General features: G+C 40.1%; 1 protein-coding gene across 3 annotated transcripts in view; it reads left to right on the top strand.

Annotated features, from left to right (window-relative positions):
• edem3 (ER degradation enhancer, mannosidase alpha-like 3) overlaps positions 1-25789 on the top strand; it is a 77153-nt gene extending 51364 nt beyond the window's left edge. For 2 of the 3 annotated variants that reach the window (XM_060830294.1, XM_060830291.1), the window contains exons 18-21: positions 7806-7971; positions 9763-9948; positions 11554-11595; positions 21232-25789. In XM_060830294.1, coding sequence (XP_060686277.1) covers positions 7806-7971; positions 9763-9948; positions 11554-11595; positions 21232-21737 — 900 coding nt within the window. In that variant the 3' untranslated portion in view covers positions 21738-25789. The remainder of the gene's footprint in view (positions 1-7805; positions 7972-9762; positions 9949-11553; positions 11596-21231) is intronic. The other variant, XM_060830293.1, reaches the window with a different exon arrangement.
• The last annotated feature ends 1044 nt before the right edge of the window (positions 25790-26833 follow it).

Genomic DNA, 26833 nt, shown 5'->3' with positions numbered 1-26833 from the left:
TTAGATCACATGGAATGTAGGGAGAACTAGCTATTTGGATATAGAACTGGCTCAAAGATAGAAGACAGAGGGTGCTTTTCAGGTTGGAGGCTTGTGACCAGCAGTGTGCCACATGGATCACTGCTGGGTCCACTACTTCTCGCTATTTATATAAATGATTTGGATTTGAACATAGGAGGTATAGTTAGTAAGTTTTCAAATGACACCAAAATTGGAGGTATAGTGGACAGCAAAGAAGATTGCCTCAGGTAACAACAGGATCTCGATCAGAGGCCATTGGGCTGAGGAGTGGCAGATGAAGTTAAATTTAGATAAATGTGAGGTGCTGCATTTTGGAAAGGCAAATAGGGCAGGACTTATACACTTAATATTAAGGTCCAGGGGAGTGTTGCTAAACAAAGCAACCTTGAAGTGCAGGTTTAAAAATTCCTTGAATGTAGAGTAATAGGTAGCTAGGATAGCGAAGAAGGCGTTTCATATGTTTGTTTTTTATTAGTGCACTGATTATAAGAGTTGGGAGGTCATGTTGCAGCTGCAGCAGTTCAAGCATGTAGCTATCTTTTCAAGGGTGACTACAGGCAGGTAATAAAAATGCTGGCCAGCCAGCAACACTTGTGTTCCTCAAGTGAATAAATAAAACAGGGTGTAGAAGTTGTTCATCTTCCAGTACATCCTGACAGTGCTGTAAACTTGGTTATTAAGGGATACAGAGGACATGTCCAATATTTCCCTCCTTTCTGCTGGGAATTTTATGACATGCACTCAGCAATTGCCCTGGAGATGTGACAGAAGTCGGGATCAAGATGCATATAAAAAGTGTGTTGGGAGCCCATAACCTATGAAGTTATCAAAAACAGCATAATTTCTGAGTTTTGGGTTCCACTTTAGTTGTCATTTTCTATTTTCCTGTTTTGGTATTCTGTACATAAAGTCATTGGCCCTTCTTGTTTTAACTTTTGGCTTTTAAAACTTCATTTGAATTGCACATTTTGAGTATCTTGCATAGATATCTTGATCAGACAAGAATACAGTATCTCCAAAATACTTGACATTTCACTCTCCAGACACTAATGTTCCATCACTTCAGCTATCTGATCCTGATAGTAAGTCATATTTCTCATAAACGTCTTGCCCCTTCCTATCACCTTTTATACCCACCCAGTACGACCATAATAATAAACACACAGAACTCCAGATGTTTGAAATCTGAAACACAAACAGTGTTTGAGAAATGAAGCAGGTCTGGCAGCATTTGCTGAGAGAGAAACAGAGTTAGCATTTCAAGTCCAGTGATCCTTCTTTGAGACTCAAAACATTAACTCTGTTTTTCTCTCTTTAGGTGCTGTCAAATCTGCTATGTTTTCCAGCACACTTTTTTTAATGAAAATTTGCAATTGTTCAAATGTTTTTATTAGTTTATATAATCCTGCTGCTATAATACTAATCATAAATCATTGTTGATATATTTGTATATATAAATATCTCTCATACTCAGTACGTTAAAGGCAGACTCTCGCAATAGAGACATAGATATACAGCATGGAAACAGACCCTTCGGTCCAATCTGTCCATGCCGACCAGAGATCCCAACCCAATCTAGTCCCAAATGCCAGCACCCGGCCCATATCCCTCCAAACCCTTCCTATTCTTATCCCCATCCAAATGCCTCTTAAATGTTGCAATTGTCCTAGCCTCCACCATTTCCTTTGGCAGCTCATTCCATACACGTACCACCCTCTGCATGAAAACGTCAGGGAAAACAACCCCAGCCTGTTCAGCCTCTCCCTGTAGCTCAAATCCTCCAACCCTGACAACATTCTTATAAAACTTTTCTGAACCCTTTCAAGTTTCACTATATCTTTCTGAGACCAGAATTGCACGCAATATTCCAACAGTGGCCTAACCAATGTCCTGTACAGCTGCAACATGACCTCCTAACTCCTGTACTCGATACTCTGACCAATAAAGGAAAGCATACCAAATGTCGTCTTCACTATCCTATCTACCTGCAACTCCACTTTCAGGGAACTATGAACCTGCACTCCAAGGTCTCTTTGTTCTGCAACACTCCCTCGGACCTTACCATTAAGTGTATAAGTCCTGCTAAGTTTTGCTTTCCCAAAACGCAGCACCTTCCATTCATCTGAATTAAACTCCATCTGCCACTTCTCAGCCCATTGGCCCATTTGGTCAAGATCCTGTTGTAATCTGAGGTAACCCTTTTTGCTGACCACTCCACCTCCAATTTTTGTGTTAGCTGCAAACTTACTAACTGTACCTCTTATGCTCACATCTAAATCATTTATGTAAATGATAAAAAGTAGAGGGCCCAGCACTGTTCCTTGTGGCACTCCACTGGTCACAGACCTCCAGTCTGAAAAACAACCCTCCACCAGCACCACCCCCTTCTGTCTTCTACCTTTGAGCCAGTTCTGTATCCAAATGGCTAGTTCGCCCTGTGTTCCGTGAGATCTAACCTCGCTAATCAGTCTCCCATGGGGAACCTTGTCGAACACCTTACTGAAGTCCATATAGATCACATCTACTGCTCTGCCCTCATCAATCCTTTTTGTTACTTCATCAAAAAACTCAATTAAGTTTGTGAGCCATGATTTCCCACACACAAAGCAATGTTGACTATCCCTAATCAGTCTTTGCCTTTCCAAATACATGTACATCCTGTCCCTCAGGATTCCCTCCAACAACTTGCCCACCATCGAGGTCAGGCTCACCGGTCTGTAGTTCCCGGCTTGTCCTTACCACCCTTCTTAAACAATGGCACCACGTTTGCCAATCTCCAGTCTTCTGACACCTCACCTGTGACTATCGATAATACAAATATCTCAGCAAAGAGCCCAGCAGTCACTTCTCTAGCTTCCCACAGAGTTCTCTGGTACACCTGATCAGGTCCTGGGGATTTATCCACCTTTACCCGTTTCAAGACATCCAGCACTTCCTCCTCTGTAATCTGGACATTTTGCAAAGTGTCACCATCTATTTCCCTATAGTCTATATCTTCCATATCCTTTTCCACAGTAAATACTGGTGCAAAATATTCATTTAGTATCTCCCCCATTTTCTGCGACTCCACATAAAGGCCACTTCGCTGATCTTTGAGGGGCCCTATTCTCTCCCTAGTTACCCTTTTGTCCTTAATGTATTCGTAAAAACCCTTTGGATTCTCCTTAATTCTATTTGCCAAAGCTATCTCATGTCCCCTTTTTTGCCCTCCTGATTTCCCTCTTAATTATACTCCTACTTCCTTTATACTCTTCTAAGGATTCACTCGATCTATCCTGCCTATACTTGACATATGTTTCCTTCTTAATCAAACCCTCAATTTCTTTAGTCATCCAGCACTCCCTATATCTAACAGCCTTTCCTTTCACCCTGAGAGGAATATACTTTTTCTGGATTCTCGTTATCTCATTTCTGAAGGCTTCCCATTTTCTAGCCATCCCTTTACCTGCAAACATCTGAATCCAATCAGCTTTTGAAAGTTCTTGCCTAATACCGTGAAAATTGGCTTTTCTCCAATTTAGAACTTCAACTTTTAGATCTGGTCGATCCTTTTCCATCACTATTTTAAAACGAATAGAATTATGGTTGCTGGCCCCAAAGTGCTCCCCCACTGACTCCTCGGGCACCTGCCCTGCCTTATTTCCCAAGAGTAGGTCAAGTTTTGTATCTTCTCTGGTTGGTACATCCACATACTGAATCAGAAAATTGTCTTGTATGCATCTAACAAATTCTTCTCCCTCTAAATCCTTAACACTATGGCAGTTCCAGTCTATGTTTGGAAAGTTAAAATCCCCTACCATAACCACCCTATTATTCTTACAGATAGCTGAGATCTCCTTACAAGTTTGTTTCTCAATTTCCTTCTGACTGTTAGGGGGTCTGTAATACAATCCCAATAAGGTGGTCATGCCTTTCTTATTTCTCAGTAACATCCAGGGATGTTATTTGGGTGGATTTCCAGGAATATCCTCTCTCAGTACAGCTGTAATACTACCCCTTATCAAAAATGCCACTCCCCACCCCTCTTTCCTCCCTTTCTGTCCTTCCTGTAGCATTTGTATCCTGGAGCATTAAGCTGCTAGTCCTGCCCATCCCTGAGCCATGTTTCTGTAATTGATATGATATCCCAGTAGTGTAATTTAGTAATCACTTTAATTTATATCCATTCTTTTTAAGATGTTAAGATATTTAAGTTGCATAAAGTAAGATCCATGTATATAGAAACATGTAGAAAATAGGAGTAGAAGGAGCCCATTCAGCCCATTGAATATGTTCTGCCATTATGATCGTGGCTGTTCTCGATTATCATATCATCATACCACTCTCTCACATCCCCTTGACACTTTTAGCTTCTAGAAATCTGTGTTTCATTCTTGAAAATTTTCAGTGACTTTACCTCCACAGCCTTTTGTGGTAGAAAATTTCAAAAGTTCACCACCTTGAGAATGTTGAAATTTCACCTCAACCTGATACAGTACCCCCTTTATTCTGGAATTGCCCAGTCAGGGCATCCCTCTATGCAGTCTCTCCAGCCCTATCAGAATTTTATACATTTCAATGAGATCCCCTCTCGTTCTTCTAAAACTCCAGTGAATACAGGCCCAATCAACCTTTCCTTAAATTTGCGCACACATCCAGGCGTGGTCTCCTCAACCTGTACAGATGCAGTGAAACTTCCTCACTCTTCTCAAACCCTCTTGCAATAAAGGCAAACATACCATTTGCCTTCCTGTCTTTGAGAGTCAGGGGACAGCTGTGAGTGTAGTGACATCACTATAAAGAGGAGGTAATAAGGAAGCTGAAGGTGGATAAATCACCTGGACCAGATGGACTACATCCCAGAATTCTGAAGGAGATAACTGAGGAGATTGTTGAGGCATTGGTGGTGATCCTTCAAGAATCACTGGAGTATGGGAGGGTCCCTGTAAAATGGCAAATGTAACACTCCTGTTCGAGGAAGGAGTGACACAGAGATAGGAAATAGGCCAGTTAGCCTGACCTTGGTTGTTGGTAAGATTTTTAGAGTTCATTGTTAAGGATGAGTTGCAGAGTACCTGGAAAGCATGGCTTCATCAAGGTGAGGTCAATAGTGACAAATCTGTTGGGGTTCTTTGAGGTAATGAGCAAGTTAGACAAAAGAGAGGCAATGGATTTCCAGAAGGTTTTTGACCAGGTGCTGCACAGGAGGATGTTAAGTAGGATAAGAGCCCATGGCGTCAGGGGCAAGTTACTGGCATGGATAGAGGATTGCCTGGCTGGCAGAAGGTGGATAGAGGGGTCGTCTTCAAGATGGCAGCCAGTGACTAGTGGAGTTCTGCAGGGGTCCGATACGTGAACAGATATGGTCCTATTATACATTAATGATCTGGACGAAGAAACTGAGGGCTTTGTTGCTATGTTTGCAGACGACACAGATAGCTAGAGGGAAGGTAGTGTTGAGGAAGTGGGGAAGCTGCAGAAGGACTTGAACAGATTAGGAGAGTGGGCACAGAAGTAGCAGATGGAATACAATGTGGGAAGTTGTGAGGTTATGCATGATAGTAGGAAGAATAAAGGTGTAGTCTATTTTTTAACTGCTTCTGAAACACAAAGGGACTTGGGAGTCCTAGTTCCGGATTCTCTCGAGGTTAACATGTAGGTTCATTTGGCAGTTAGGAAAGTAAATGCAGTGTTTGTATTCATTTCAAGAGATTCTTAGAATACAAGAACAGATATGAATTGCTGAGGCAGTATAAGACTCTGGTCAGATTGCACTTGAACTTTTGTGAGTACTTTTGTATCCTGTATCTAAGGAAATATTGGATCCAGAAGTGGTTTACAAGAATGAACCCAAGGGCAAAGGGCTTGTCAAATGAGAAACAGTCGAGGACTCTAGGTTTGTACTCAATGGAGTTTAGAAAGAAGGGGGTGGTTCGGTGGGATTTCATTGAAATTTACTTAAAACTGACAGGTCTGGATGGATTGGGTATGGAGAAGATGTCTCTACTAATAGGAGAGATGAGGACCCAAAGATCCTATTTGAGTGAAAGGACGATACTTTAAAACTGCGATGAGGAGGAACGAGAGAGTGGTTAATCTGTGGAACCTGTTGCTGCAGAGAGCTGTAGAGGTCAAGTCATTGAGTCTGTTTAAGACAAACAGGTTCTTGAGTGGTAAGGAGGTCAAGGGTTATAGGGAGAAGGCAGGAGAATGGGTTGAGAAACATACCAAATGGCAGAGCAGACGACATATGCCAAATGGCCTAATTCTGCTCCTGTGTCTTATGGTCATATGGTCTTATAAGGACATTCCTAACTCTCCAATACATCAATACAAATTATTTTTTATTTTTCTTACTAATATTATCATTGCTGGGATAGTCAATCCGGTTTGGATATGAAATTGGCCAGACCTGCTGCATAAATCAGAAGTTCTGCTGTAGTTCAGTTCAGTCAATATATTCATACGTTTTATATTATATTTTCATATTAATATTTTTAATAGTAACATTCCATAATTCTGAATTTCACACCATTTAAATTCTATTTACCAAATTAAGTAATCATGACAGTGAGAATAATTATTACAATATAGTAGAATACACTTTGTCAGCAGAGTTGCAGGTGTTTGCAAAGAAAGAAAGGATGGTTGGGCCAGTGGATAAAATGTTTCAATTTCCCCACAAAACTTTTGAATCAAATTCAGCCGAATCGATCCTAAAAGTTTATAAAAGTCCTACCTGCGTAGTCTGAATCCACTTTTGAAGGAGCACTGATCTCCAGTGTAAAGCAGCAAAAAATTGCCATTAAATTAGTTATCTCACTTATAGATTCCATCATGTGTCTGGAGAATGCCACCTTGATGTAGTTAGGGCTTCTTTCCTGAACATGGAGTTGAAAGCTGATGTTTATTGCTGGAGTAGAGCAGAGGGAGCTTTCATCTGAATTTACATGTGCTGTATCCCATCTTTTGTCTTTGTGAACCAGTTAGGTGATATTGTGGAGTTTCCCAGGTTTCAAAACTGGTTTGAAGAAGGGTCACTTCACTCAGAATATTAGTTCTGCTTTCTTCCACAGACACTGCTAGACCTGCTGAGTTTTTGCAGTAATTTCTGTTTTTGTTTGATTTTTCAGCTGATGCAGTTCTTTAATTAATAAGAAGTAAAACAAACATTTAGTTGTGCTGTCAGCTAGCTAATGTTACTCTTCAAACAAGAAAAACATTGTAGGTGGCACTTTATTGAACAGAAAGTTCATAGTTTTATTTTACCTTACATGTTTTGAAACTTGTACAACGTGTTCACTGCTGCAAGGCTTCTCTCAACTGCTATTGTGACACAAACAACATGAGGTTTCTGACCAGGTCATAACAGTAAATCAAGAGAATCCATATGGGGATGGTACTTCCCAGTGCCTACTTCTGTCATGCCTCGAGACCTGATTACCATCTTCTCCATACTTCAGTTTTAAAATGTGATGGACTCTGCACATCCATCATTCGTCTTCACTTGAATAATAACTGAGTTCTGAACCACTGGACTGACTAGCAGAATGGTTTAAGAGGCTTCATTCCTCCTGCCTTGTCAAGCTCAGAGTTCTTGAGCTGAGAATGGCAAAAAGTTGCCAACAGACTTTGTAGAAGTTAAACTTAGACTACCTTATTGGAGTTGTCAACCTGTCAGATTATTGCTTAACTACCTCATTACAGTCTTTATATCAATTGTACTTTCACATGACAATATAGATTGGCTTTGAAGAAATTTTTCACTGTAAAATTGACTGCGTGTTTTTCTAAATTCTTGATAGGTACGTGGTTTTGTTGCTAAATGTGAACCCTATAATGGCTGCTCAGAGATATTAAATCCTGAATCAATCAAAGGAAAAATTGCTCTGATGCAACGAGGCCATTGCATGTTTGCAGAGAAGGCACGGAATGCACAGAAGGCTGGGGCGATAGGTGGCATTGTCATTGGTAAGGAATGCAGTTCTTACTTTCACATTTTAAGTGATGTTATACATATTTATGTATATACTGTTGAGGAGAGAATTATCATGTCCACCTGTTTTATTGCAGAGTTGAAATAGTTTGGGATTCTCTGATTATTAATGATTCATATTGCTGAGTGAAGATGCACACTAGTTAATTAGGTGATATAATATCCAATGCACAAGTTGCATCTTAATGCTTGTTTAGTTTTATCTGCAAACTCAAAATAATGTGTATGCATCTTTTTACTGTGTTCCCTCATCAATATAACTTCGGTGCTTGTGATCTTAATGCATTATCCCTCCTAATCCCCTTAACCCTGCTGCAGGCTTACTATACAGCTGACCGGACTGTTCTCTTCTAATACTGCTCCTCTGTCATTTCACTGGATGGGTATCCCTTGCTTGATTTCAGTCTTATTTATCCAGTCATAGCTATAGACTCTCCAGCAACATCAGTGTACCCTATAAGCTCTGAGGGGGTCAGTTGGCTGTTTGCAATGCAGAGTGATGCCAAGAGTGCAGGTTCAGACCTCACCAGCTGAGGTCAACTTGAAAGTCCTGCTTTCTCAACTTGACCCCTCATCTGAGGCACAGTGAACCTCCAGTTAAACCATTGCCAGTCATCTATCTCTCTTTCTATCTCTAATGAGAAAGCAGCCGTGTACCCGGTCTCTGCACTGTTACCTTTGGATTCACCTGAGGACCTCTCTTTGGCTGTCTGCTCTTCTTCACTTCCATGCTTTATCTTCAGATTTAAGATTAATGAAGCCCAGCTCTACCTCTTATCATTTCTCTTGAACCTTCTACTGCTTCTCTGTTGTCAGTCTGATTTTTTTCAAAATCCTGTCATGCAGAAGCTACAATTTCCTTGGCTAAATAGCGGGAAGACCAAAGCATCAGCCCCACCACAAATTCCTGGTACTGTTGCCAATGACCCCATGCCTCTCCTTGCTTTCTACCTTTGGTGAACTAGAGCATTCACAACTTTATTGTCCTGCTCAACCTTGAGCTGAGCTTCCTCTCTGTCATGAAGACTACTAACATAAACCTCCATAACATTGCCTGCGACCACCCTCAACTCATCCCATCTGCTGCTGTAATCTTCAATTTTGCTTTGTCAACTCCAGACAGGACTCATAACCGTAACTCTGCTTTCTCTCTATAAATGCTCCCAGATATGCTGAGTTTCTTCTGTTCTTCTTTATTCTATTGTTTAATTCCATACTGCACCTTTAGTAAACTTCAATTCCTGTAAAATTACAGCACTTCCCATTTCTTCAACTCTCCCCTCACCATCCTTCATATATTTTCAGTTTCAAGACATGTCATCTTTAAAAATGTTCATCCTCTTACTTAATTCCTTTTCAAAGATCCTTGGTTCTTATTTAGCCTTTGAAAGATGTGCCTGATATTTCTGAACAGTGGAATCTGTTATGTTGAGTCTATTTAAAATTTCGTCCTGAAGCACGTTGCTGGGAGCAGGATAGAGAGAAAAGTAATCTTGTCTTTAATCAATTAATGTGCTTTGTGATTGCCCTGGTGCCTGAAAAGTAAAATACTGTAGAATTAACATTTCTCTCAGTGACATAATGCTTTTTTAAAAAATTATACTTTAAATGTAAAATCTCCACAGCTTGAGAGAGAACCATTTTACTCTTCAACCCTCACCTATTAGCTTTATTATGAAGTATAATAAAATCTTCAGTAAACCCAGAGAATTTTGCATGTCCTAGTGTACACTGCAGCTGTTATAACTGAATTTGCTATTGGGCAGATGACAATGAAGGAAGCAGCAGTGATACGGCTCCCCTTTTCCAGATGGCTGGTGATGGAAGGAATACTGATGATGTTACAATCCCAATGCTTTTCCTCTTTAATAAAGAGGGGCATATTATACTCAATGCCATGCAGGAATACCAGGAAGTGGAAGTGCTGCTGTCAGATAAAGCTAAGGATAGAGGTAAGTTTATAAAGTAACAGCAAATGACCTTTCATTTATAAATTGAATGAAGTGAATTGTCCTAATATTCATCATTCTTTAAATGTAGGCTCCAATCTGAATATTTCTACCATGTCCAGCTTGGCAAATTCAGTTATCTTTCTCTGTTTAAGAACTAATAATTGTGGTGAGGAGATTTTGGTTTGGATTTGAGAAATGCAAAGCTCCTTGGGGCAGCTTTTCTTTGAAAACCTTTTCATAATCACACAGAATGAGGCTAAAATGAACCCTTAATATTATGATCAAAACATTAAACTGTAGGGACTGTATAACTGGATCAATAAACCATATATCACAAACATTACCTACTAAAGCATGTGAAGAAAAAAGAAACATTTATTCATTCACATGGAATGTGGACATCATTGGACAGCATTCGTTTCTCATCCTTAATTAACCTTAACTAGATAATTTCAGATGGCAGATAGAAATCATAGATTTCCTTTTAAAAGGATGTTGATGATCAGCTTTCATTTGTATGGTCACCATTATTGATGCTAGATTTTTATTGCAGATCTGTTTCATGACTGAATTTAAATTTAGTTGGTATGGTGTGATTTAAACCCCTATGTTAGTCTTGGCCTTAGGATTGCTAATACAGTAATTCACTTTTTAATGTACTCTATCCTAAATTTTCTTGAAATTTTCTGTTTATTTTCTTTAAAAATCAGTGGGTACCGGCCGTTGTGTAGATTTTGGGCTTGGCCATCTATTATGGGTTTGGAAACTAAGTTGTAAAGATTTGGAAAACCATTTTAAAAAGTCCAATCCATCAATTGTGGCTCATTATCTGGAAGATTAACATGTTTGTTTTGTGATTTTACTTTAAACACAGCCATGCACGACTGTCTATCTATTTTTAGAAGATATTGCTAAATCATATGGGGATTAGCCAAAAGTACAGAGCTCCATTTCTCAATAATGCCTCTGAGAAGCTAGCCCTTGAGCAACTTGCTGCTCTCAATTGTGGCCCTAGGCAAAGATTTAGTCGTCTGTATTAGAATAAAATAAGAGATGTACAGCATGGAAACAGACCCTTCGGTCCAACTCATCCATGCCGACCAGATATCCCAACCTAATCTAGTCCCGAAGTGTTTCAGTGCCAGCAGAGTACCACTTAGGGGTGCTGCATAGGTCATAAAGTTTAGGAAAATTACACACATTTTGCCGACTAAGCTAATGATATTAACAAAGCAGGGCTGGATATGAGATATTGTCCTATCCTATTGATCTAAATTTTTGTTAAAAGTCATGTTTTTATAGATTCTGCACATATGTATAAGTTTTTTTTTTGTACAAATAACCATGAAATGAACATATACAGATATTTATTTAGTGGGCTTAATAGTCACAAAACTGAATAGAATTCATAGGCCAAATTTAATCTATGATCTCGAGTTTCTCTATATAGGTAGGGGTGTGTGTGTGTGTGTGTGTGTGTGTGTGTGTGTGTGTGTGTGTGTGTGTGTGTGACCAGCTGTAGAATAATGACCGATTAATACTGAATGATAACCAGTTTGCATGACACTGTTTTTCTTTTTTGCATCACGTGGACAAACATAACAGCCACAATTATTAAAGGTCAAAGAATTACAAACTACATTAGCAGTAAGTAGTTTTCTTCAAATACACCATTTACTTTTGTTGTCCAAGTACATCAGCAGTAAGATAATTTCTAGCACCCTACCATATCCTGCAGTTAAGAGACTGGCTGCCTGTTATGGCCTTCGTTGATGCTACCTTGAACCATCTACCAGACAGTGAATATCTGAATATCATTATGATACATTCATTCAGCTTTCCTCCTCCTTCCTTAGGGAAGTGTATTCTAAACAAAGAACTGTGGATGCTGGAAACCAGAAACTGCTGAAAAAATGCAGCAGTTCTGGCAGCATCTGTGGAGAGAATGCAGACTTTGGAGTTCTGGGAGAAGGCTCACTGGACCCAAAGCTTTAACTCTGCTTTCTCTCCACAGATGCTGCCAGATCTTGAGTCTTTCTAGCAATTTTTGATTTTGAAGCATATTCTAACGTTGTTCAGTTGTTTCCCATAGCAACACAGCTGAGACACCAGTTGTATGAACAATCCTGAAATCCAAGGTCATGCTTTAGTTTAACCATGAGGTTCTGGGGTCTTGTGGGGAAATGATACAAGAATGAGAAGAGAAGCTATTGAAGGAAACTCTGTCATTGGATAGCTGGGTATGAAACTAGACAGCTGATGTTGCAACCATCTACTAGAGAAGGCATTGTGTGAGAAGGATGGTGTGGAAATTTTGAGAGGGACTGAGAAAGGTCATGAGATATGGCTTAGCTTGAACTCAGTCACACAGGATGTCATAGTCATACAGCATGGGTCCAACCAGTCCATTCTAACCATAACCCCAAACTAAACTAGTCTTGCCTGCCTATGCTTGCCCATAACCCTCCATATGTTTCTTATTTAGGAACTTCTCTAAATGTCTTTTAAAAGTTGTAACTGTACCTGCATCCGCTATCTATCTCCTGTGGGAGTTCATTCCATCCGTAACTTTAAGAACAATGTCATGCTTTGACAGGGACAGAAACTTGTTTGAAGAGATTCAAATATGGAGTAGCATGGTCGTGATGGACGGGTCTGGAGGGCGGTGCTGAGTTGGAGGCTTGGGACTGGGATAATATGGTGGGGGGAGTAGAGGATGAGGAAGCTGTTGAAATCCACATAGATCCTGTTTGGGTGCAGGATCCCAAGGTGGAATATGAGGCGTTCTTCCTCCATGCATCGGGTGGTAACAGTTTGGCGGTAAAGTAGGCCAGGACCTGCATATCCTTGACAGAATGGGAGGGGGAGTTAGTGTTCAGTGACGGGGTTGGTGGTTGCAGGTGTCCCAGAGATGTTCTCTGAACTGATCCACAAGAAGGCATCCTGTCTCCCCAATGCAGAGGAGACCGCACCGGGTGCAACGGATGCAGTAGGTGGCATTGGGAGAGGTGCAGGTACAGGTAAATTTCTGACGGATGTGGGGCCTTGGCGCCTTGGATAGTGGTGAGGGAAGTGGTGTGGGTGCAGGTTTCGCACTTTCTGCGATGGCGGGCAAGGTGCCAGGGGTGGGTGTGGGTTGGTGCGGGGATGTGGACCTGATGAGGGAGTCACAGAGGGAATGGTCTTTTCGGAATGCTGATAGGGGTGGGGAGGGAAATATATCTTGGGTGGTGGGGTCCATTTGGAGGTGGCGAAAGTTGCGAAGGATGATGCATTGTATGCGGAGGTTGGTGGGGTGGGAGGTGAGGACCAGGGGTTTCTGTCCTTGTTGCATTGGGAAGGGTAAGGTTCAAGGGTGCTGGTCATGAAGTAGAGGAGATGCACTGGAGGGCATCATCAACCACGTGGGAAGGGAAGTTGTGATCGTGGAAGGAGGTGGCCATCTGGTGATTTCTGTGGTGGAATTGCTCATCCTGGGAACAGATGTGGTAGATGCGGAGGAATTGGGAATAACAGCTGGTGTTTTTACAGGAGTAGGGTGGGAGGTGATGTAGTCTAGGTAGCTGTGGGCTTGTAGTATATGTGTGTGGTTAGTCGGTTGTCAGACACAGTGATGGAGAGGTCCAGGAAGGGGGGGGGGGGGAGAGAGGTGTCAAGAGATGGTCCAGGTGAATATGAGGTCAGAGTGGAAGGTGTGGGTAAAGTTGATGAACTGTTCAACCTCCTCATGGGAGCATGAGACGGTGCCGATACAGTCATCGATGTAGCAGAGGAACAGGTGGGGTGTGGTGGCAGTGTCACTGCGGAAGATGGACTGTTCCACTTGACTAACAAACAGGCAGGCATAGCTGGGGCCCATGCAGGTGCCCATGGCTACCCGTTTGGTTTGGAGGTAGCGGGAGGATTGGAAGGAGAAGTTGTTAAGGGTGAGGACCAGTTCAGCCAGGCAGATGAGGATGTGAGTAGAAGGGTACTGGTTGAGTGGATGAAGATGAGGGAGAGGAAGAAACAGGGGGCTTGGGAACCTTCGTGTACAGGAGCTGGATATCAATGGTGAAGCTGAGGCTTTGGGGGCAGCGGAAAGGAAAATCTTGGAGCAGGTGAAGGGGATGGATGGTGTCACGAACATAGGTGGGGAGTTCCTGGACCAAGGGGGACAGGACTATGTCAAGGTAGGAAGAGATGAGTTCGGTGGGACAGACACAGGCTGAGACAATAGATCGACCGAGGCAGTCAGGTTTGTGAATCTTAGGAAGGAGGTAGACTCGGGCAGTGCAGGGTGGAGACTGTGGATGGGAGATCCCCAGAGGTGATGAAGTTGTGGATGGACAAGGGATCCTTCCACATCTCTAAGAAATTTACCTGTACTTCTACCAATGTCATCTCCTGCATCTGTTGAACCCAGTGGGATCTCCTCTATATCGTGGAGACAGGACGCTGCCTTGTGGATCATTTCAGAGAACATCTTTGGGATGCCCACGCCCACCAACCCCATCGCCCTGTGGCTAAATGCTTCAACTCCCCCTCCCACTCTGTCAAGGGCATGCAGTCTTTGGCCTCCTCCACTGCCAAACCATTATCACCTGATGAATGGAGGAAGAAAGCTTCCTATTCCGTCTTGTGACCCTGCAACCACATGGGATAAAAGTGGATTTCAACAGCTTTCTCATTTCCCCTCCCATTTCATCCACCTATCGCTTTAGCAGCTACCTTTCCCCACACCCACACCCCAGCCCCACCCCCCTCCCATTTATATCTCAGCCCAGACCCACCAGCCTCATTCCTCATGAAGGGCTTATGCCTGAAACGTTGATTCTTCTGCTACTCGGATGCTGCCTGACCAGCTGTGCTTTTCTGACACCACGCTCTCAACTCTGATCTCCAGCATCTGCAATGCTTGCTTTCTCCTGTGGGCATCTAATCCAGAGAATTAGATGGAGCAGTTGCTACGTTGGTTAGAATTGTACAAGGGGCTTCCTAGATTTGGTGAACATTACATTAGACTAGAAAATAGCAATTATAAATCTTTTAATCAAGAAGGGAAGAAGACAGATAAAACAAACTGCATAGGTCAGTCAGCTTCACATCTGTCCGAGGAAAGATGTTAGATAATATTATTGAAAACTTGCAGCAGGCCACCTAGAAAAGTGTAGAGCCACCATGGTATTATAAAAGTGAAAGGCATGCTCAACCAATTTAATAAAGTAGGAGCAGAAGGTCGTTCAGCCCTTTAGGTCTGCTGTGACCATTCATGGCCGACTTGTTAACCCTCGACTCCACTTTCCTGACTTTTCCCTAATAACCCTTGATTTAAAATTCCATCCATTTCGGCCTCAAATATACTTAACATTCCAGCCACAATATCACTAAACCTCTATCCATGCTACATCTAATACTATGGGCTTGTATTAAACAGCCTACCATATGGTATGTTATCAAACTCCTTCTGAAAATCCAAATATGTTACATCTTGATTCCCCTTTATCTGTCTTGCTTTTTGCCACCTCAGAGAATTCTAGTAAAATTGTCAGGCATGATTTCCCCTTCAGGAAGTCCTATTGACTGTGCTTGTTCATATAATGTATTTCTGAATTGTTTGCTATTCCATTCTTTATGATGCACATTAACATTTTCCGAATAACAGACTTTAATTGGCCTACAATTACCTGTTTTTGTCTCCTTTCCTTTCTAAATAAAAGTGTTACATTAGCAGTTTTCCAATCCTGAGTCTTTTCCAGAATCTTGGGATTCTTGGATGATTACGACTAGTGCATTAGTTATTTCTGTAGCTCTTTCCTAGCTACTCCCTTTAATGTCCTAGGACTTACTGTAATTGTTTGAAATAGTAACATATGTTGTGGATAAAAGGGAACCAGTCGATGGACTACAGTCAGTTCTGCTCTAACGCTGTCGTTCCGTTCTCCTGCAATTCTGTGTTACAAGAAAATCTCATAATTGATTACAACCAATACACACTTTAAAACTTTGCACTTTAGAAACAGTGTCCTGAGTTTGACAATCGCAGTACAACAAATGTTCTTTAATGAAACACGTATTATAGCAACATGACCTGTATTTAAATTTCCGGAAGGTATTTGATAAGGTGTTAGGGTAAAGTTTATTTGGATGATATAATAATGGCTAACAGACTTAATAAATTGGCATTAATCAGAGATCTACAGCACAGAACAAAATTGAGTCTGTGCCAGTCAAAAAGAACCACCTAACAATTCTAATCCTATTTCCCAGAACTTGGTCCATTGCCTTGAACGCTCGGCATTGCAAGTGTATGTCTGAATACTACTTAAATGTTATGACGGTTTCTGCCTCTACCATCTTGCAGGCAGTGAGTTCCAGATTCCCATCACCCTCAAGTGGGGGAAAGAAAATTTCTTTATATCCCCTCCAATCCTTCTTACTTCCTTTTTTGAATTTGTCCCACTGCTCTGACACAGATATTCCTCCAGGTATCGGCTCCCAAGCCACTCTGGCCAAATCAAACTGATTTTGTTAAAGTTGCTCTTCCCCAGTTTAGAACCTTGATTCATACCCATCCTTATCCTTTTCCATAACAATCATGAATCTAATGGAATTATGATCACTGTTTGCAAAATGCTCCTTCACTGATAAATTCGACCACTTGCCTGGATTCATTACCTGAAATTAAGTCCTGGACCACCCTGTCTCATTGGGTGTTCTACATACTGCATTAAAAAGCTCTCCTGGATTCATTTTAAGAATTCTGCTGCTTTTAATCAGGTATAGCAGATAATCAGAAAAGCTAATATAATATATTTTACTGAGCGAGGAGTTGAGTACACTAGTAGGCGTGGGAGAGGTGTTGTGCTTCAGTTATACAGGACATTTGTGAGACCACATCTGGAGTACAGTGTTTAGGTAAACATGTAAATGCATTGGAAGCAGTTCATAACAGGTTTGCTTGTCTGATACCTGGAATGGTTGAGTTGACTTAAGGTTGGACAGGCTAGACTTGTATCTGCTGGAGTTTAGAAGTGTAAGAGACAGTGTGTGTCACATCTCATTGAATTTATATGCTGGAAATCAAGCCCTGCTATTTAATTCACAAAAATTTTAAAAACATTCCAAAACTACTTGATTTTTCAGACCAATGTTGATCAAAATCATGGACAAGGTTTCTGTACTTAACAAGAAATCACAATTTGTTGCAGGTCATTAGATTTTAACTACAAGTAAATAAGTAAACTCAGGAAAATTAAAGCTCTAAACTTATAAACCCTATCTTTCTCTCGTAGACAGACACAAACAGGGAAAATAAACACGTGGATGGAGGGTAAACAGTTCTGTGGTCTGTGTTAACAAGATGTCTTGGGTTGGTGGTTGATAATCTAAATGTTTGCCTTCAACTTTCCTCTTTTCCCCAATGTTTGCACTGGTTTGAAAAAAACACAGGGTGGCTAATTCACTTGTGAGATCTCTCCTACTTCTCCAATTCCAAGTCACAACTTGCAGTATTGCTGGTTTTGTCAGGTTTAAAATGGCTTACTGCAGAAAACTTGAGTTTTTGTTTGCTCCAGACCTGCTGATTTCTCATCTAAGCTGACTAGCTTCTCGGTCTTGTTCACTATCCAAGTTGATCAACTACCTGACCATCAATCACATGGTTGTTGGCAGATAGAGGACCTTTGTCATTGATAATTGGTCCCTAGTCCACAAGCTAATCAGCTTCCCTTTTAAATATCCCCTCAACTCCTGATCATTCCTGGAACTGACAGCAACACAAACAGAGTTCACAATATCAAAATCCTTACTTTCCAAACATTCAACCATCATTGTAAATTTTAAAACAGTTCTTTCAGTTCAGAGTTTTAATAAAGTACAAAGAAATAAAGAAGCAAACTTTCCACTTGATTGAAACAAAAGATCCTGACAGTACTTAACACCCCTCCAGATCCACTGTTCCTCTTTGTGAGAAGGTAGAACTGGGGTCACTGTTTCAAAATAAGAGGTGCCCATTTAAGACAAAGATGCAAAAGTGCTTCTTCACAAAGGGTCACCGATCTCGGAAACTTTGTTCACAAAAGCTGCTGGAACTAGAATCCGTGAATGTTTTAAGAGAAAGGAAAGTAAATTAGCAAGTGAGCCGAAAGGTTATTGGAGGTAGGCAGGAATGTAGGATAATTCAGCCATGACCTTATTGAATGGTGGAAGAAGCTGGAGAGGCGGAATGGCCTATCCTTGCTGCTAATTCATGTCCCTTGCTGCTAAACATTTATTTGGATAAAGGCATCAAAGATGGAGGTGAGAGTACAACTGAGCAGAACAATAGCTACAAAAATGACACCTAGGAATTTGAAAGTGCAGTTCAAAGTGACTAAAATCTCTTTCCAAAAGCAAATACAGAAGTAATTGTAGTTGGGAGATGGGGTGAATGAATGAAAATTGATAGAAGGAAGTAATCAGAGATGTTCTTATCTTTGATTGACATGATGGAACTTAAGAAGTTACTTGAAATGGCAGAGTCAAGTAGGTGATCATGAATATGGGTAACGTAGGTGTGGGGGGACAAGTTTATGGGAGAATAGAGGCATAATTAACTCTAAAGAGGGGCAATATGAGTTTAGGTAGAGCTTGAAGTATAAGGGCCAGAATTTAGTAATTGGAGAGGAAGGAAGTGTTAAGTATTAGTTAGCAGGCAGTTTACTGTGGGACATGTGACACATTTTTATTCAACCCTATTATCTCAGCACAGGCACAACCCTTCGAAGGTAAGGTAGGTGCAAACATGCTGGTGAGCTCTATATGACCTGTAACTAGCACATTATGTGCCTTGGAGCTGTACCAATGTCAAGAAATTGAGTAGAATTTCCTTGTGACGTTCTTCAGTAGTAGTTTGCAATCTCTTTGAATTGTTTTTAAAAAATGTTCTCTCTATATCTGCTTCAAACTAATTGACACCATTTATTGGTAAGAGTAAGGAAAGTTCATCTCAAACTCAAAGATTCCTACCTTGTCTGTCAAACCTCCTGTGGGTTTTGGCTTATTTACAGCTAAACTATAAATTTTGTTATAAGTTCCTAAACCAACTTAATCAAACATCAGTGATGAGCATGGTTCCGTCTAATTTTCTTTCTGTCAATGCGGCCCTCCAGGGTCTGTGCGTGATAGTGACTTCAAGCACCAGAAGTTGATGCCATTATCCGCATGCTAACACCAGTCACCATGTGTGGAACTCCGGAGTGGTTGTGTGCACAGCTTAGAGGCAATGGTGATATGAGATGAGCTGTTTGATCATCCAGACTTGAGAATTGCAGGGGGATAAAAAAACATCTTCCATTAAAACTTATCATTTTGCACACATCAAGACAATTGACAAATACTGTATCAAAGTAAAAGGAAAACAGCAATTATACTATACAAGAGGGTGCTGTTGATGGTAGAGGTGCTGTCATGGAAATATTGGCCAGTTGTGAAATCTGAGCTGCTGTTGGATTCTATGTTGTGAATTATGCAAGCATGGGCTGGTTGGGTAGAGTCAGTAACCTGTTTGTCACAAAAGGGCACCAGGCTGTGCTATTTTATATAATCCGTCAATCTTTGGCTTGTACAGCCTATATGTCTGACCTGACACAAGCACTGAAATTGATATAACATATTATTTGTTTATATAATAGACACAGCTACTTTTTGTCTTTTGGAATGGTGTCTAACCCTTGCAGATCTCCCAATTTGTAGATTAACTGCTTGCTATGGGAGTTCATTTAGCTCAGGTGGCTGACTGATTGGCTTGCAAAGCATTGTGATGCCAACTGCATGGGTTCAATTCCCACACCAGCTGAGGTTACTGTTCTCCTTCTCAACCTCTCCTGGTGTCCCTCAGATTGAATCACCACCAGTTGTCTCTAATGAAAGAGCAGTCCTATTGCCTGGTAAGACTGTGGCAACTTGATTTGATATGTTTGCTATATTTTGAATCCACGGCTACTTATAAGAATTTCCTTCCTTCCCTTAATGGGCTTGATCCTGTGCTGAAATTCACCATCAAAATGGAATGGTTGAATTGTTCTGTTTCCTTGATGTCCTGGTTGAGAAATTGACCGGGGGCTGTCTACTGCTCTACTACAAACCTATCTCCACTGGTCTGTATTGGTGTTAGAGTACCTACAGTGCCAGGCGCGCACACGCATGCTATAAGATTGCCTTAATGGCACCCTGCAAAATAGGCCCCTAGTTATTTGGTCACCATGTAAATGTGATGCTGAAATAGGGTACATCAAAGTCATCCTGCAGGATAATGACTACCCTGATCAGGTCATTTCTCACTTTATATTGCACACACTCGGAAACGAGCAACAGCCATTATTTCTGGCCCTGAAAACTGCTCGGTCTATTTCAATAAGCTGGATGTCTCCAAAGTTTAACCAACAAATTCACCACTAACAGGGTGCTGCCAAAATGTAAGCAATTTCATTGCTCTGAAGTTTTGTCAAATTTTATTTTGGAGCAAAGAAAACAAATCAGTTAAAACTATGTTTCAGTAATTATTATACACCAGAAATTAAGCAATTTGTCATTCCTGTTTGGTGAACAATTGTAAACTTGTAACATTACACTGGCCAAATGAGATTGGAGTATATGGTTTTCAAAGGAAAATTGTCAGTTGGCTTATAGTTTTATATACTTCCATATCTTATTAGGCGGGGCCCTATTCTTTGCATCTAGAAAGAATGTGTGCATTCTGCACCTGTTTCAACAAAAGATAACTGACAGCCATTCTTTGGCTCAGGCTGTGCCCTGAACCATTCGGAATCAATCTGCCTGGTTTAAAATTTAAATAAAGCTTGGCAGTTAATGGCTAATCATCATTAACCAGCAATCCCTCTGCCAATAAGCCCACTTGTCAACCAGTACAGTCTAATTGTAGTTTTCCCTTTATTTTGTGTTTTTTGTGAATTACCCAAATGAGTACAAGATGGAAAACTTTGACAACATGTCTTTTTTTTTCTACAACACCTGATGAGATTAGTAAAGTTAAGAACTGTTTACAGATTTGTGATATCATGAATAAATACCACTGTTTGTCATTATTAACATTCTGAAATAAAATTAAGCAGTATTTTCTGGGTGCTCAGAACGCCAGGTGCCTAAGAATCCACTGTTTTGAATTGTTGGAAGAATTCTGCTCACTTTAAAGAAAATGTAGAAATAATTGCAAATAAATGGCCAGAGTTACTCAATATGCTAGTAATGCAAGAATATTTTGCAGTTTCATGTTTTTAAATATTTTAATCTTTGATTTTTTAGATCTGGACTTGAAAGACTCTGAACAGAATTCAGAAGATAATTTGCAGTCCACAGGACCAAAACCAAACAGTTTTGATTGTCAGAATGAAGCAGCATCATACATTGTAAATCCTAGCAGTGAGAAACTAGATGAAACAACAGGTCAGTGGGATGCTAGTGGTCAGTCAGTTGTGCCTGATCCAAAAACACAACAAAGGGATGATTATTTGTGTGAGTCCGTACAGAACTCAAATACAGCCACCACTGAAGTGTCATCAAATACTGCTGATGCAAAGGATCAGGATGTACAAAGGACAGATTGCCATGGCAGTGCTGCCGATGAACAGAGATCTTGTACTCCTACTTCAGAATATGGAAAGAAGGAGACAGAAGGTGAGGTAGAGTCAGAGCAAGAATCCAATCCAAATATCAGCCAGGAAACAGAGGCTCGGACAGTTGACTCTTTGTTATCAGACTGGAAGGAAGAGATAGATGCCTTTGAAATGATGGATAAGGATGAACTATGACCGTGAATCATATACAATGGAATGTTTTCTTTTCCCTTGAGGATCTGGGTACAGTTGTGCACAGTAACATTCCCTGACCAACTGGAAGAATCTGACGATCAGTTTCTGATTTGTATCAACATGTGTGGAAGGAAGATCAGGATTTACTGGTAAACCTTTCTGTCAGGTCATTACATGATTCATTTAAAGATGCCAGTCACGTTAACTCCTGACTTCGAACACCTTGGATTCAGCTGATCGAAAAGTTGAGGGAGCTTTCATTGCATTGTTTTCTTCTACTTTCTTCCTTCTGTCTACACACAATTTTCCTTTGTTGTGGAGCAGCAATATCTTGTGGTTTGATGCAGATTTCCTTTAAAACTCCTGCAGACATGTGCCATTTGTCCATTGTAATTTAACAGGTTTATAACTGCTTTCCAGATTGGAATGCAAAAATTGCTAAATGTATGGTTTTAACCCCATAATTAGTGAAATATGATTTTAGTCCATATGTTTTCTTCATTTTTTTTAAAAGGTGTTTAAATAATATTTGGTAAATCTTTGGAGCAGTGAAAGTTTGGCAACACAATTCCAACTAAATCGATAAAAAGTTTGAAAGTTACTTGGACTCAATTTTGCCATCTATTATTTTGGCACTTGTAACATTTGATTCTGTTTTCGGTGTGTTCTGTCTTAACTGTTCATTGTTTTATTCCTTCATTCTGGTCTTGAGCTTTTTGTTGTCTTTGTACTATGCTACAAGGATCAGACCCAATGTATTCATGCATGATGTAAGGACTGACATGGGGGCAATGTTTCTACTCTTCCACTAACAAACAATGGGTTTTCTTGGTCAGGTGAAGATCCTAATATTGACACTAGTTCTAAGTCAGGAACCTGGAAGTAGCTGCAGCAGGATGTCCATTACTATTGACCTGGTTAGCTGCTCAATGGTGAAGTTTGATGGATAGATCGGGGAAGCAGAAGACCAGTAGGGCAGTGATGTCTGGCCACAGCACTACTGGAGAAAAGAAAGATCTGAGAGCACTTCTAATTTGAATAAAGGGTATCACAATAATGTGGATGTTTTCAGGATGGAGGGATAAACTTCTCCAGAACAATACCGTGGGCTGACCTGAGTCCCTGTAGACTTTGTGGTCACCAAATGCAACTTGCATAACCCTCCTCGTGAGACACTGCCAGCATCTTCGAAATCAGAACAGGGCCACTCTGATGGAGGGAAGCTGCTGTTGCCTTCGGGGGAAGAAGCCGCCATAAGTGGGGCTTTAACTGGACTAATTGGTTAATGGTCTCCATGGAGCATGCTGCTGACTTTTTCTCTAACCTGGCTCAGGAACCTTCCCAGAGGTAGGAAGATGATGGGGAACTGTCCCAAAGAAGCTTCCCCTGCTTTCCTGTGCAAATGCAGATTTATGCACCTCTCCCCCTCAATAAACCCTTCACCATGGGCCTGAAATATCATCATCTTCAATTTCTTCAATTCATGGACATTAACTGAATAATTCTATTGCTGTGAATTTCATTGGCAGTTTTAGTCTTAGGCAGTTAGTTAGTTTCCAGCCACTAGGTGTCACCTTCTCCACACCATTGAAAAGGTAAAGATTTACTGCCGGGGATGGATTCGTCTGTAGGATCATTTTGACAGCAGTTAGAAAAAGTGTGGGTTGATGTATAGAAGAAGTCTAATTGACTTGCATAACGCCACAGAACAGAATATTATTTTAGATTGGTACTTTTGGAGTTTAATACTGCAGTGCATAAAAACATTGTTCTATTAAAACGTTCACAGGGGTTTCCAAAAAGTAACTGGTTGACATTGAGCACTTTGCAGAAGTATTTATCTGTTGCAGATTTCTTTTTCCACTTAAGATGACCTAGAACATGCAAATTATTTAACCTCTGCATGTTTCAATTTTGAAGCAATGTTTGCTGATCCATAGGATTTTAAACAATTTCTGTCTTTTCTTTCTACCTGATGCAATGAAACCCTGTAACAGAGAGCATGGTGGTGTGGTGTAATAGTTAATAGCTGTGGGACACTGTGCAATTAGTTAAATAGGCACTGACACTAACCTAAGTACTCCTTCAAAGTGATTCACCACTGTACCTCATGCATTGAAACAACTAATTGATAAATGTTTCAATGCTCTTAGAACATTCTGCCATGTTAAAAGCAATTTATGAATGCAAATTATTAATTATCTTATTAAAGAACAGTGAGGGAAATGTGTATTATCCAATGAACTACTGGGTCCTGTAGACCAAATTCGAACTCTGTTGAATTGGCTGATTGCTATTGAAGGACTACAGCTGATGTCACCATCACGAGCCCAGGGTAAGGAAACATGGATAAGGAATGTGAGAGAGATTTCCAGGAGAATTTCTGGCTCAGGTCAGCAGGTTGATTCTTTTGGCATTGAGGCAAATGGGTGTTCACAAACTGTCATCTCTCCTGGCTTTTAACATCTGGACATGAAGAGTAGCCACTTGGGTAAAGTCCAAGGAAGTTGCCAACATTTGTAAAACTAATAGCAACACTAAGATTTGAAAAGGAGAAAAAAGAAAGGAAGATTTTCATTTTTAAAAAAAACACAGAAAATTGTCTCTTGGATCTGATTTTTATTTTTCCCAACAAACTTTTTTACAGTAAAAATGTCTTTGTACCCAGTATTCTTGGAAAACATTATGACTTTGCACACAACAGTTTATGATCTGAACCTCCTTATGCTAACAGTAAGGACGTACCTGTTCAGCTGAAAGTCCTTGCAAATTACTGTTGAATGCGTTAGATATGTCAGATCTTAAATACATATTTCCCAGTTTGTGGCTTAGTAATGTACTGTATATGAAATCTGCTGGAGCCAGCAATGTGGATCCTTCAAGGACTCAAATTACTTTTTGCACATTGAAAGAATGTGCACATCTTTTTGTTCTATGAATGTAATTATTACAAAACTACCTTCACAATAGTCATAGAGAGATTATCATTACTGTTTCTTTCCTTGAATATTGAAAGCTGATTTTATTTTTTTTTACAGTGCAGAAATGCAGTACAGTAGTTTTCAGAGGGTGACATTACTAAGGACCTTTTTGAAAGCTAGGTTGCTCTTTCTCTCTACTGTCGAATTGACAATCTATATCACTATTACTGAGTATCAGATAATTATTATCTGAGTAAATAATCAATTATGCACATTTTCAAAGTGCTTAGTTTAATGTGGTATATCACCATTCATAATTAGATCATATTTTGTCAACAGATGTAACATCTGTTGACAGATCTATAATTCCATTATAATTTGGAGCAGACAACTGGCAAATATAATAAGAGTTTTCACTTAAAAGTTGCTGAATGCTAGAGGTATAGACTTAATTGCTAATTTACTGACCCATGTGATACAATTATTGTCCTGGCAGATGCATTAGGGAAGGAATGTTGTATTATCCAGATTTAGTAAAGACAAATGCATCTGCAGCAGTTAAATTGTTACTTAACTGCTAAATATGACAAAATTAGGGACTAAAGTCATTTTATTTTAATTTGGAAGGGACGATTGGCATAGAATTTGACTGATCTTAAAATCCAGTAGATGGCAGTATCTTTATCTGTTCTCCCTTTGCAATGGTTCTGCAGTTTGGGTAACCAATTCTTGTAAAATTGGTAAACATCATGTGATGGGAAATGTGCAATTAAGGCACTCAAAAGTAAAACTGCTTAAAATTTTTTAAATGTCTGTGTATAAACAAAAGTGATGGGTTTCTAAGGGTTTTAATTTGAATTGAAATTAGATTTCACATTGGGTTCTGTTTCTTCGGCGTGATTGTGGCATTTCTGCATTAATCAGACAGTAGCTGTAGACTTTACACAGCAGGTACAGTGCAGTGTCTTTCTTTTAAAATAAAAGTGTATGCACCTCAGAACTCTGTAAATAAATGGACAACTGTAAAATGTAAGCTGTGATGTAAAACAGTCTGGTTAATTTTGTAGATATGATCACTGTACATATTTGTGCATTTGATTACTGTGATTACTTATGACTGTAAAAATTTAATAAACCAATGTAAATATAATTGTCTTTTTTCTATATTCTGAAAATTCAAGGATTTTAATCTGAAATTATTGCATTCTGCTCAACCTGCAAATTGTAAAACCTAAAATTATAAAATTCAATATAGCCCTACAAAATGTACTGAAGAGTAGTGAGTATTTTATACCTCTCTCTAACTGTTGTTTAGGGGGTTGTACAGCATCTATAATATGACACTATTAAGATATTCTAAATGCACATGCAACAAATGATTCAAAGCATCAACCTTGGTGATGATAAATCACAGAGAGGATGCTGGAGAGACTCAGCAGGTCTGGCAGCATTTGTGGAGAGAGAGAGAAAGAGTTAACGTTTTCAGTCCATTACTACTCTTGTACTTCAGAAACATTACTCTGTTTCTGTTATCACAGATTCGGCCTGACGTGCAATGTTTCTCTGGGAATCTGTGTTTGTTTCATACATCCTACATACCGCAGTATTTTGCTTTTAAGCTTGCTGATAACTTGGTTATTGTCAATACACCCAGAGAAGCTCACGCAGCCCAGGTAGAAGGAAAATAAGAATGCTTCCTTTTTTTTTGTATCTCAACATGTTAAAATGCCATTCCCTTTGACCTGGAAATATGAAAAATTTTGTCATATGAAAAGTCACAGGGTGAAATCTACATTGGTGGTCCGGTGCAATACTGAGACAAGACATTAAACTGAGGCTCTTCCAGTAAAAGATGCCTTTTGAAGAACACAGATGACATCTCCTTGGTGTCCTCATCCATGTTTATCTCTGAAGCAACCTTTTAGCTTAAGATCACTGCTTGTGGAACATTGCTGTGCTGCTGCATAATATACTTCAGAAGAACATTTTTAGCAACAAATCAGTTTTAGAGATATTGGAAGTCTCCATATAAATATAAGCCCTTTTGTAAGGAAGCTGTCACAAAATGGAAAGGTTTTTCAGTGACAATGAGCCACTCCCACCTAAATGATTCAACTTTGTCATATATGTATAGTTTGTTTTATCGCAGGGTCAATCAATTTTCTTTGTTTTAGA

The sequence above is a fragment of the Hemiscyllium ocellatum genome, chromosome 9 (assembly GCF_020745735.1).
Source record: "Hemiscyllium ocellatum isolate sHemOce1 chromosome 9, sHemOce1.pat.X.cur, whole genome shotgun sequence".
Lineage (NCBI taxonomy): Eukaryota > Metazoa > Chordata > Chondrichthyes > Orectolobiformes > Hemiscylliidae > Hemiscyllium > Hemiscyllium ocellatum.
The sequence above is the reverse complement of the archived record's forward strand: the minus strand, read 5'-3'. Positions and strand labels throughout refer to the sequence as shown.